Below are 13,358 nucleotides of genomic sequence, written 5' to 3' on the forward strand. Positions count from 1 at the left end.
TACACAGACTTGGAATGCTCTGAGGAGTTCGGGGAGCCTCTCTCCTAGACAGACTCTACCAAGCTCGTCAAGGTTAACAGATAATCATCCAAAGTCTCTGGAGATTAATCAAAGAGTTTACAAGAAACTGAGAAGCACTGTTTCAACAAAACCTACAGGAAGTCAGAGCGCAGAGTGGAAGGCTGGGCACTCAGGCCTGGGACTGCACCGACTCTCCACAGCAGAGTCTCAAGGACCACGTCAGCGGCTGAGGGGCAGCCCCATCTGCTCATGCTCCCTGGGCTGAAAGAGCTACTCCAGGCGGCTTGGGCAGCAGCGGAACATCAGAGGTCTCCTTTTTGCAGCAACGCGCGGCAGGAGGCCTGTGAGCAGTTAGCAGCACTTGGGCAGCACCTCCTTCTCCTCCCCTTCCCAAGCCCTGGTCTGCAGCGAGGACCTGAGTGGACGGTGGGTGAGGCTGGTGGCCTTCTCTGCTCAGACAGGATGTGTCACAGGAGAGCTGATCGGGTGAGCCTGGCAGCCAGGTGGCAGCTGCCACCTCCCGCAGCTTCCGAGGACAGAAGACCCACTCTGTAGATTCAGCAGCCAATGGACAATAGCAGACCTCGCCTCCCAGCTCGGGCTGCAGAGGGTCCACTCTCCGGGGTACAGCAGCTTCTGGACAGCAGCACAGATTCTACACACTTGACATTCAGAGCTCTTTCTGCAGGACAATGCAGTGAGATAGCTGGTGAAGAGCAAGCCCACACCCTCCTGCAGCAACTGTGCCCTGAGTTCTGCCCCAGAGATCAGAGCAAACTTCGCAAGGTGGCACCCCTCTGTCCCTGCCAAGGGCCCAACTTCAGCTGGACTGCACTGTAGAGTGATTGATACCTCAGGGAGATGAAAAGTGAAATAATGGAGATGAAAAGCTCACCAGAGGGCCCCAACAACAGCTCTGAGCTGGGAGAAAAACAAACTAGCAAACAAAAGTATCCAGACAGATATCATGTGATTTGAGGACAGAGCGGGGATGGAAAAATAGACAAAGCCTCAGAGAAACGTGGAACACCATTAAGCTCACCAACATACGGGGAGACCCAGAAGAGATAGAAAAGAACAGAAAAAAAATTCAAAGAAATAATGGCTAAAAGTTTTCCAAATTTTATGAAAAACTATAATCAACACATCAAGTTCAATGAACTTCAAGTAAGATAAATGCAAAGAGATCCACACCCAGACATACCATCGTCAACATGGTGGGAGTCACAGACAAAAACAAGTCCTTGAAAACACCAACAACAAAAAAAACTCATCATCTACAAAGAACACCAACAAGATTAACAGATGACTTCTCATCAGAAACAGCGATGGCAATAAAGCAGCAGGAAAGCACATTTCAGTGTGCTGAAACAACTCAAACTATAATCTAATATCCAGCAAAACTACTTTCCAAAAATGAAGGCAAAATAAAGACATTCCCAGAAAAACAAAAACGGAAAGGTTTCCTTACTAGCAGACATGCCCTAAAAGAAACACTGAAATTCTTCAGGCTGAAGGCAGGTGACTCTAGACAGTAATTCGAATCAACACAAACAAAGCATACTGCTAAACCCAACTGCATGGTTAGCCATAAAGATGTTAGAACAGTGTATTTATTCTCCTTTCTCATTCTAACTGCCTTTCCAGCCAGCATCTTCCAACCTGAGTGCAAAAGTAATAAAGGAAACCCTTAGAGTTATCTGTCAGTATTTCAAACATAAAGAAAAGTTTACCTCTTCCTAAAATTAATTGGCACAGACTAATTAAAATGTCAAGTTGCTTTGCTTCTGGCTAGGATTTTACCAAATGGGTACTGTCAATTTTCTTGTACTGACTTCTAACTCCAGGCCTCTGATCAATTGTAAAAGGGAAAGATGAATTATTATTACATAATAAAAGCCGTTTCTCTGTAAATAAAATGAGTAAAGCATGGGACCCAAGGGAGGAGATGGAGATAGGTATCACAGATCAGGAATCATTCCCCTAGTGACCAACCACGCGCACGGCCTCCCCTGGGCTTCCTGAAGTCTAGAGCTCCACTCCCACGGGACAGCCAGAAACAAGCCTCAGGGTCTCTGGTCTGAGACCCTGAAGCCACCAAGGCTTTTGTCTGCTGCCTGATCTGACCCCTCATACTATCCACGTTTTCTCTAAACTTAACAAGTCAGAAACTGTAAGAGAACCATATAAGCTATAGCACATAACGGTTCAGCGGCGTCGTCATCCGTGTGGCCTCTTGGAGCACAGGAGTCTGGTCCAGTCTTACACGTTTAGAGTTGATGCCTGATTCAGGCTTGCACTATAGAATGTGACATAATCCTTTTTAGATGGCTAACAATAATAACCTATATGAAAACACCACCTTTTAAATTAAGCTCTGTACTTCTGCATAAGACAGAATGTAAACCGAAATTTCTGTTTCTCACGGGAGAGTCATCTTAACAAGCCAATGTCACACAAAAAAGAACAAACTTTCATACCATTTTTATGTAAATCAAGCCAACACATGATAAAATATCAACCCAAATTTTAAATAAATGCTTAATAAGACTGGACTTTCTGACTGCAACAATGTTGACGATGTGCAAGAAGAACTAAGGTACCTCCGCATTATTGTAGAAAGCGGTGCTGTTTTTCTCCTGCACATCTTCCCCTCGTGCCGTAAAGAAGGTTAGTGGGTAGAACTCCTTGTGTGCTGGTTGCTTTCCACTGGCCATCAGCTTGCCCTCATAGAAGAGCTCAGAGGTGTAACTGCAGAAAAAGACCAAAATAAATAAATAAGTAAAAAGTAATTGAGCTCCAAAATTAATTTTACCCATAAGAAACAAAAATTACCAGTCAAATCTAATGTTGCTATATGCCCATGATTAATTTTAATCCAAACATCTAATATCCATGATGTTAAGATTTCCTCCAAAATTAATGACAGCAATACAAATACTGCAGGCTCCTGGTATACCACTGCTATATGAACTGACCTGGGGAAGGCATGAAGCCAGAATATAGAAAGAAAAGGAAGAAATAATGACGGTTCCATTCTAAAAGAGAATGTTGCTCTATAAGGAAATTTGCTAGCTGTTACGGTTCTCTACACTAAAATTATTTTAAATGTGTATTTTGATTTATGTGGATCATATACTTTTGCAAACAAAGATCTACAGACACTGAAACAATACATGTAACTGAGGGTCATTCCAGTCTTCAACTGTAAAATGAATGCTCTTCACTAAGGGAGACACTGCCTAGTACTTGATTCATCACTGACTACAGCAGTCGACTGGCAACAATACAGGAGCCACAAGTGGAGAGAAAGATAAAAGCCGTAGTTAAGTCTAAATCCATTTTTCTCTCTCCTGCTGCTTTCACAGAAACCTAAAATGATTTTCTCACGACCGCCATAATCAGTATCAGTAAATCTGAAAAAGTCTTAAACTTTGGTGGTGATCGTGATTGGACGCAGCACAGAGGGCTCCCCGGGGTTGGTCTGGATGAGGCCGGAGGGCACTCTGGCCTGTGGCTATTCAGTGAGCTGCTGCTCAGAATACTTTCAACGATGCGCACTCTATTTAATAGAAGCCTTTTAAAACTTTTATTACTAAGTTTCATGGTTTTCCTTCCTTCCTTTCTCGCTCCCATCCTCCCTTTCTTGCTCCCATCCTCCCTTTCTTCAAAACAGATTCCTCGCGTAACACAACCGGACACATCTTCATAAGCCATTATGCAGTCTGTCAATATATTTGCTTATTATATCATGTAGTTTTACATACACATGTATTAACCTGGATACATGTTATTCAGGTTATTCAGTATGTATTCAGTCACAGAAAAAGGTGTTATAGCTAGTAGAAACTGAAGATCTGTCTCCAGAACAGCCCTGCTATAGAAAATTACAGCTAATTCTTGCTGCTGCTAAGTCGCTTCAGTCATGTCCGACTCTGTGCAGCTCCATAGATGGCAGCCCACCAGGCTCTGCCGTCCCTGGGATTCTCTAGGCAAGAACAGTGGAGTGGGCTGCCATTTCCTTTTCCAATGCATGAAAGTGAAAAGTGAAAGTGAAGTCGCTCAGTCATGTCCGACTCTGTGCGACCCCATGGACTGCAGCCCACTAGGCTCCTCTGTCCATGGGATTTTCCAGGCAAGAGTACTGGGGTGGGTTGCCATTGCCTTCTCCAAGCTAACTCTTGAGTTACAGACATAAAATGAAACATAATTTGCAACACTAGGGACGCCATGTAGCTCTGCTGGGAATAACCTGTCCCTGGGACAGTGCTGTGCTCAGTCACCTCCCACCAGGCCAGACAGCGCGCCAGAGCTGGCAGCTCACACCTACTTGATGATAGCTTCGTGGGAGCGGTAGTTCTCGCACAGGAGGATCCTACAGGGAAACTCGGCAGGGTAGTGCTCGTAGAGCCGATCAAGTAACGACACGTGAAGGTTCCTCTCCCTGGCAAACTCGCTGTAAACAAAAGGGCTGAGCTGTAACAGATAAACACATGGGAGAAGATGTAACTAGATATGCAAATAGCATTCTTATTAACATACTTATAAAAAAATCCACCATGCTGAAACGTCTGATATACTAAATCTCAGCATGCTGAATGTTGCAATAAGCAAGTCAAACATATATTCTAGGAAAAACTTTAGTACTATAAATAATAAGGCCAAGGTTTCCAACTTTCCTTCCAGTATGTCAACACTAACCTTGAGTTTCTGTATCCAGGTTAATAAAGGACTTCTCTGACTTAATAATAAATAGCTACTACCTTAGTAATTTTAGGAATGTGACCCATTGTATCACTGGTGGAGTCAATCGACTATTTCACTAAAATTAATCAACTATTTCAAATGGTAAGCTGGCAACATATACAGCCTATGACTAAAAAACTTCTTTTTAATAATTAGCAGAAAGCCGTACTTATCTTGTAAAGTGTAACAAACCATTCTTGACTATAACTTAGACGCTAAGAACAAAAACTAAACTACTTCAGGCAAAGTAATAAACACAGAATTTGTTCCTCTACATTCAGCTCTTTCCTAAAGGTCTGGACAATTACAACACTCTGTACGTTCAATCAATCAACTGTGACAAAAGAGAAAGAACCTTAATTTGCAGCTCTGTAAAACTGATATTTTATTAGAAAAACTGTAGTTCTCTTTCATATATAGGTATTAATAAGATCAGACAAGTTCCTTGAGATTTTGACTCATTTTGTATTTTAGTTTCCCATGTAATGAAAAATTTAACGCTTCAGGAAAACAAATGTTGGGGACAGGAACTGGGAAATCATAGGGAGGATGATTTAAATTTATTCAGTAAAGAAAAGAATCAAATATTCCTACTGTAGAGAACTGAACTTCAAATCAGCAAACATGAAAATGGTACCACTGATAACCATTCATTCTACTCTCTATCCAAAGGAAATAAAGTGGTAGGTAGCAATTTTCCTTCAGAAATACCAACATTTTTCACTATTAATACTACTACTAAGTTATTTCAGTCGTGTCCGACTCTGTGCGACCCCACAGACGGCAGCCCACCAGGCTCCCCCGCCCCTCGGATTCTCCAGGCAAAAACACTGGAGTGGGTGGGCATTTCCTTCTCCAATGCATGAAAGTGAAAAGTGAAAGTGAAGTCGCTCAGTCGTGTCCAACTCCTAGCAACCCCATGGACTGCAGCCCACCAGGCTCCTCCATTCATGGGATTTTCCAGGCGAGAGTACTGGAGTGGGTTGCCATTGCCTTCTCCCTCTATTAGTAGAGAAACATTTAAAGTACTTGAACTGAAACGCATGGCACAATTTCACAGGGTGCTTTAGAAAACAAACAAGATACTAAACATCAAAACGTAGCACAAGCTCCTTCCGATGCCTTGGAGGGGCCTACCTGCATGTGGTCGCCAGCCAGGACCACCCGCGTGTGTCGAGTCGCTAGTGCCAGAGGCATGATGGTTTCACACTCCATGGCCTGAGCAGCCTCGTCCAACAAGATGTGAGTAAAAAACCCTACAAGGCACAGGGCACACAGGAGAGCACGTTACAGCAGCAGCAAAGCGAGGAGGGCCCCCCTTCTCTGTTAGGGGAAGAATTCAGAGGCCTAATGTGAGCGTTCTGAGTGCTTTGACGCCAGTCCTCAATTCAGAAGACTATGTACATTCCAGTCATTATTTAGAAAACAGACGTTGAAAAGAATAACTATTTTACTCAATAATAGACAATAAATGGCACCTGGACCTCCTAGCCTCCAGACTAACAAGTTCCATCACTGCATGTGAAAGAGAGTTTAAAGTTCAAGACAGCAGCTGCTGCTGCTGCTGAGTCGCTTTAGTCGTCCGACTGTGCAACCCCACAGACGGCAGCGCACTAGGCACCCCGGTCCCTGGGATTCTCCAGGCAAGAGCACTGGAGCGGGTTGCTACTTCCTTCTCCAATACATGCAAGTGAGAAGTGAAAGTGAAGTTGCTTAGTCCTGTCCAACTCTTCGCGACCCCATGGACTGCAGCCTACCAGGCTCCTCCGTCATGGGATTTTCCAGGCAAGAGTACTGGAGTGGGGTGCCACTGCCTTCTCCTCAAGATAGCAGCTCTCACCACAAAGAAAAGCTAGCAATGAAACAGTGACAGGCCCAATGTCTTTTAAAACACCAAAAATAAAACAATGGTAGTTCATGAGTAACTTTAGCTTAAACCTGCATATTAGACATTAAGATAAAGAATATCATACCCAAAATCTAATATAAAAGAGAAAGTTATAATCCATCTTTGACCAAAAACAAAGGTTATCTATTAGCAAATTCACTATTTTGATTATTTAGGTTTATTTTGTGTGTGTGTGTGCGCACGTGTGTTTGTGTGTATAGACAGATTATATATAATTTTTTAGTCTAAGAACCTATCCTGGTTGGAAAAAAAAATCATCAGTCTGAAAAAAAATGATACAACAAGCATCAAAAATGTACATTATCAAATATTCCCCAGATGCAAACATCCCAGGTCTGGCTCACTGCTGTCGCTCACACTCAACACAGGAATCTGTGGACAGGATGAAGAACCTGTGCGCTTTCCTGAGGGGGAACAGAGTGGGAGTCTCCCTGCTGTCTCGACGTGCAGGAGTGAATGCTGCCCCCGCTGCCAGCTCCCTGAGGGGGGGGGGGGCCTGCTTTCACTCCACAGCAGAGAACATTTTCTCAACAGAACAGCTAGCTATAAATGCTCTAGGTTATTTAACCTCCTGTGAGTTGACCCAAGAACCTAACCTCTATTTCTCTGAATAGCAACGAGTTCCAAACAGTCCGTCTATACAGCTTTCTAATGCAACTTGCTTCTAGGCTGGAAACTTTCTAAATCTTCCTGACTGTCAGGAGTAACCACCACCACCACCACCTTCATCGTGGTGCATTCAAACAGACGGCTGTGCTGACAGCACAAGTCTCAGTGACTGCTGTCTGTTTAACGGCAGTGGCCCAGGCACGATGTGGACACACGCAGTTCTCTCCCTGTTTAGGAGGGCTTGTGCTTTTTGTTCTATAAGAATAATTAAAAGATGACTATATAATTACAGGGTCTAATTGGAAAAACTGAAACTAGTGAAAGAAATCTACTGTTTCTGTTAGATAACGTTTTAATTAAATATAGTCAGGCTTAAATCAGGAATTGAATAAATCCTGAAATTGTTATACTGCAGCTTAAGCTAGTAAAAGAAACCTAAATTAGTCAAACTGATTTAGCCTGGGCCTTGGTTGCCTAGCCTCTAAAATAACCCTCCATGAGGTGACATGAGAATTAAAGTATAAACAATGCCAAAAACAAATCAGGTAGCTGACTTCCAATAAGTGTACTACACTCTTGCTCTTCAAAGCCATTCTTTACTCTTCACAAAACTATACTGTTTAGGAGGTTTGGGTATTTAATTTACGTGGCAAATATGCAGAGTATAATCATAAAGTAATGAGACTGATTGTTAAATAAACATACCAAAATTAACATTGCAAATAAGTGTTGTTCCATCAAAGAAGTCAGTTGAGAGGAAATATAACTCATTCCAATGGATGCAGCCACTGTTCAAAACATTTTTGAAACTCTGCTTTTGTAACTGCCCTCACCAGCCAGCTATGAGCTGCGTGCACAAGAAAAATAAGTCTCATTACATGAGAGGCACGTCTCTCTTCTCTTTTTTTTTATACCCCTAATGGTATTGCTCAGTTTGATAACCTACCTTATTTACCAGACATGCCTCCGAAAGATTTTGAAGCTTTTCTAAAATTAAATCTACCTTCAAAAGAGAAAGTTTGGCCATTGTTCATTTTTTAAGATAAACAGAGGTTTATCAAGGGCCTCCAGGTGTCTATGCCCTGGGTCAGGTGCCAGGAATACAAGGTGAAAGGAACTGTCTCTACCTTTCAGAAATGGAAAAGAACTTGGTACTGGCTCTGAAAGCAATTCCAAAAGGAGAGAGCAAAAACGCGCTGAGCAATGTCAACAGCTGTAATATAAGAACAGTAAGTGAACGTCCTTCCAAAGCAACTATCCTAAAGTGACACCACAATTTGATGGTTAAGCTTTGCCGTATTTATCAGAGCTTTTTGTTACCTTATATCTGTACTTTCTATATTTGATTTTACATAGTTCCTGTAATTAAATATAATAATCTTAATAGTATGTCAAAAAAACTATCATAATTGTTGTCTCCACACTATATTAATGCACAAGTATTTTAAAATTATATACTTGAGAAAACCGTAAAAAAAACCCCAAACTGTCCAACTTTGAATTTCTCACATGATCAATATTAAATATCATCTGATCAATCAGAGAACACGACAAAGCAACAGTCACTAAAATGTCTAAACTAGGGATCGATAATTTTTTCTGTGTGAAGGGCCAAACAGTGACATTTCAGGTTTTTTCCTAGCCATGCAATCTGATGCAACTACTCAACTCAGCTGCTGTAACACAAAAGCATCCACAGAAAATATAGGGAGTAAATGGGCATGACTGTGTTCCATCCGATAAAACTTTATTTACAAAGACAGTAGGCCAGACACGGCCCACACGCCAACGCCTTGCCTACGCTGAATACAGAAGCCCTGCGCATTCCCTTTCTCTGTGTCTTGATCCGCATACCAGGGTCGAGGTCCAGCTGACAGAGGTACTGGGAAGTGTTCAACGTGACCACTACCACTCGGTGCTTCAGAATATCTTCCTTCTGTGGCATCTGAAAGGTGGAATGTGCGCTTGAGATCAGACAGTACTGGTGCACAACTGGGTGGACAGTCTTCACCCAGCGGTTTCTGAAATATACCCTATAAAAGAAGACAACAGGTCCTGTTTACGCTAATTAACATCTTATTGTGTCTGATTATCAAAACACTGAGAGTATAATTTTAAGACTGCAATACCTGGAATTTAACAAATAAATCTGATAACTGCTAACAGTCTCCTGGATTAGAATTTAACATACAATGGTGACTTCCCCCAGAATCAAGCAGAAAGTACATACACTATGATACGAAAAATATAAAATTATTTTAAGTGTTCAGATTATTTTTACAACAGAATGACACAAAAGGTTTCATAAGCATTGGTTTTCTTCTTAATTGAAAACATTTCCAATTACTTTTTTCCCTGGAATATCTTACAAAAATAACATTTTAATTGTCTATGCTAATAAAAAACAATGAATTGCATACTTACAAGAGATTTGAAAAGTTACTTGCATTTTCACTTTAGAATACAGTCTTACACCTATATTTAAGCAGATCTTTATCTAAAGTTCTGGAGATTCAAAAATAAATTTAAATTCTGGACAACCAGAAACTCTTAAAAGCATCTCCTCTATTAATTGCAAAAGAAAGATATAAACAGGACTCATGCAGCAGATTACTAAGATGGTTTACGGACATCCCACCCGCCTCCTCCCGTCTCTGACTCGCCCCAGCACAAAGGCCCACTGGGCACCTATCCACTACAGCCCAGTGCAGAGGCAAATCCCACGGCTTGTGAGCGTTCATAAAGACTTCGGGTTTACTGTGATTTTAACAGAAAGCCATCGGAGAGTTGTAACAAGGCACATGTCACATGACATGACTTATGTTGTTAGAGGACCACTCTGTTTCTGTAGACAGAATGCACAGTTCCGGAGGCAGGAAAGACGGCTGGACAGTGGGGTGCTGGTAGATGCTGAACAGTCAGCTTTCAGGAGCAGGGGGCACGGCCTGATCTGTAGTATTTGCTCGTCTCTGTGCCATAAAACTTGCTATCATGGCCCGTCTCAAGCTACCAACACGATGTTACCAAACAGGAACTGGGAAGACACGCACATGGCTGGCTCTCACAAACCAGCACGAGCTGCTCCATCCCACCCAGACCACGAGAGGCAGGGGCAGCAACAGGGGCAGGGAGACCAGTTAGGAGGTGACTGTAAGGGTCTGGGTAGGAGAAACCAAGTGTGCGAACGAGGGTGGTAACAGCAGAGATGTGAAAGTGGTCAGACCCACTATACCCTTTGAGAGCAACACTAACAGGATTCACTGATCTACCAGATGTGGCATTTAAGAGAAAGGGTGATCCCATGGCTGTGAGACTAGATGAATGGCAGTGGTGAGGATACGGAAGAACAAGCTTGGGGTGGGAATCGAGAATTCAGTCTTGAATATATTTAGTAGCAGACACCCAAGTAGAGATATCCAGTAAGAAAAGGCATCTGTAAGCGTGGAGAATGCCCTAGATGAGAAGATACAACAGAGTTAGCCCTGAAGACTAGAAGAGCTCGCCTGGAGAACAGAGTAGTTGGAAAGGAAACCAGCTGGAAGAATGGTCAAGGGACCACCTCGCCACGCAGAGACTGGGCAAGGAGAGGCGCGGGGGGAGACTGGGAAATGGAGAGGAGACTGGGCAAGGAGAGGCGTGGGGAGAGACTCGCAAACAGCAGTCAGTGAAGCAGGAGAGAACTCAGGAGATGGTGGGGCCCGGTCAGGGAACGTGAGCTGCCGCGGCAGTGCATCTGTGCGGGCACTTTCTGGGCCCGTCAAGTCACTCGCAGCAGCACCTCACTCTCTGGCTGCGTCCTTCCTGAAATGCCCTCTTCTCCCGGCTGCCAGGACTCAGCCTTCCCTGCTCTCCTTTCTCCTGCTCCTTGCCAGCCTGGGGTTTCTCGAGGCTGAGTCTTTAGCGCCCTCCCCTGTCAACCCAGGCCCAAGCCTTCAGTTACTACCAGTGACCACCCTGATGACTCCTCTCTCCAGCCAAGACCTCACCTCAGCTCCAGGATGCATATCTAACTATTTGGCAACTGTCCCTTCTAGAATGTTTCAAAGGCAGTTCAGATGCAATGTGCACGAACACTCGTTTCATGATCTTCTGAATGTGTTCTAACCCTCCTTGAAACAATTAAAACTGGTTGCCCTTTTCTTTAAGCAAAGCAAAAAAGAAAAAAGGATTTAATAAATGTCCCTAATCTATAATGATAATAGAGGAAATAACGTAATGTATTTCAAAAACATTACCATGATAGGAAGGACTGTGAAAGTAACCAATACCATTCCTAAAAGATGTAAAAATTTTAAACATGTTTTAGGCTTTAATAAAAAATATTTAAGCAGATCAGCAAGTCAGAATTTACTTTTAAATATACGAAAAACCTAATTTTACAAATTATCTGAAAAAAACTTACAAATTATGATTCCATTAACTTCAGTGTATGTGTTTAAACATATAAATTACCAGAAATTAAACTCAAAAATGTTAGTATTTATCTTTGACTGGCAAGATTACAGATAACCTTTATTTTCTTCTTTATGTTTTTCTATATCTTCTTAAATGAACATTTCATTATAAAATTGAAAAAGTAGTTTTCAAATTATTCATCTGATCTAACTCTAGGCACTGCTTCTTCCTCAAAGACAGAACAAAAATAGAAGCTCTGAGCCTCAACACTGACTTTCTGTAGTTACCCCAGAAAGTGTCCTCAAGCTGAAGCTAGAGAGAATACAAAGTTTGATCATTAGGCCTCTTTCCTGAAAAATACAAGTTAGTCTAGGGCTAACTTCAAAAAGACTTAAATCTTCCTCAGTACTTTCATTTTGCGAAACATCTAAGGTAGACACCATCTAGAAGATCATTTAAAACACATCCAACACCACTTTTCACCCACTCCAGTGCTCTTGCCTGGAGTATCCCAGGGACAGAGGAGCCTGGTGGGCTGCCGTCTATGGCGTCCCACAGAGTCGGACACGACTGACGTGACTTAGCAGCAGCAGCAACAACATTTTTCAAAACTGGAGAACTGACACTTTCAAGTTCATAGTATAAAATGTAAAAGTGACAGCAACTAAGTAATTTACATACTTCTAGAAACAAACTATCCACATATCCCACAAGAGTTATCACGAAATATAAAACAAAGACTATCTGGTAATGTATTATTTCAAGTCGATGAAATTTTATTTATTGTTGAATACGTATATGCTGAGTACCCCCAAATATTATTACTTAAGATATGCAGAATCAGAAAGATCCGATCTATTTATTTAAAAATCTTTATAAAATAATATTTTATATCTGTCCAGGAAACACTACACTTTCTCCACAGATAGCCTTTATCTAATAGGTAAGAACTCGGCCAGAATCAGATACTGACCTTCAGAACCATACATAGAAAGAAGCTATGTTTTCCTCTCTATTCCATTTTAAAATCTTCTAACAAAGTAGTAAGTAAATACTGAAACTAAATGTCATTAAAGTGGATTCTAAAACCTCCATTCCTAAATAATTTAAGGTCGTGCTGCTGCTGCTGCTGCTAAGCCGCTTCAGTCGTGTCCAACTCTGCGCGACCCCATAGACGGCAGCCCACCAGGCTCCCCCGTCCCTGGGATTCTCCAGGCAAGAGCACTGGAGTGGGCTGCCATCACCTTCTCCGATTTAAGGTTGTGAGTGCGTGCTAAGTCGTCTCAGTTGTGTCTGACACTGTGGCATCATAAACTGTAGCCCGCCAGGCTTCTCTGTCCAGCGGGACTCTCCAGGCAGGAAGACTGGAGCGGGTCGCCGTGCCCTCCTCTAGGGCATCTTCCTGACCCAGGGAGCAAACCCGTGTGGCTCCTGCATTGGCAGGCGGGTGTTTTTACCACTAGCGCCACCTGGGAAGCCCAATCTAAGCTTAACTCCTGCTAACTATGGAATTTTATCTGTTCTAACCCTGAGTGTGCATATTTAAACACGTTCACTGCTCCAGCTGCTTCTCCCTTCTGGCTGCCCTCCCCCTTTACCGCCTTTGCTAGGCCCACTCTAAACCACGGGGTGAGAAGGCGGCTGTCACTGTCACTCACACTCCAGACAACAAACCTTC

At 42.7% G+C, this 13,358-nt stretch overlaps 1 protein-coding gene across 4 annotated transcripts in view; it reads right to left on the reverse strand.

Annotated features, from left to right (window-relative positions):
* The window catches only part of HELZ (helicase with zinc finger), a 151,622-nt gene that overhangs the window by 61,358 nt on the left and 76,906 nt on the right, over positions 1-13,358 (reverse strand). For all 4 annotated transcript variants that reach the window (XM_018063979.1, XM_018063978.1, XM_018063980.1 and 1 more), the window contains 4 exons: positions 9,140-9,318; positions 5,905-6,023; positions 4,352-4,497; positions 2,625-2,772 (listed from right to left, as the gene is read on the reverse strand). In XM_018063979.1, the coding sequence (XP_017919468.1) occupies positions 2,625-2,772; positions 4,352-4,497; positions 5,905-6,023; positions 9,140-9,318 (592 nt within the window). The remainder of the gene's footprint in view (positions 1-2,624; positions 2,773-4,351; positions 4,498-5,904; positions 6,024-9,139; positions 9,319-13,358) is intronic.

Source organism: Capra hircus, chromosome 19 (genome assembly GCF_001704415.2).
Source record: "Capra hircus breed San Clemente chromosome 19, ASM170441v1, whole genome shotgun sequence".
Taxonomy (NCBI): domain Eukaryota; kingdom Metazoa; phylum Chordata; class Mammalia; order Artiodactyla; family Bovidae; genus Capra; species Capra hircus.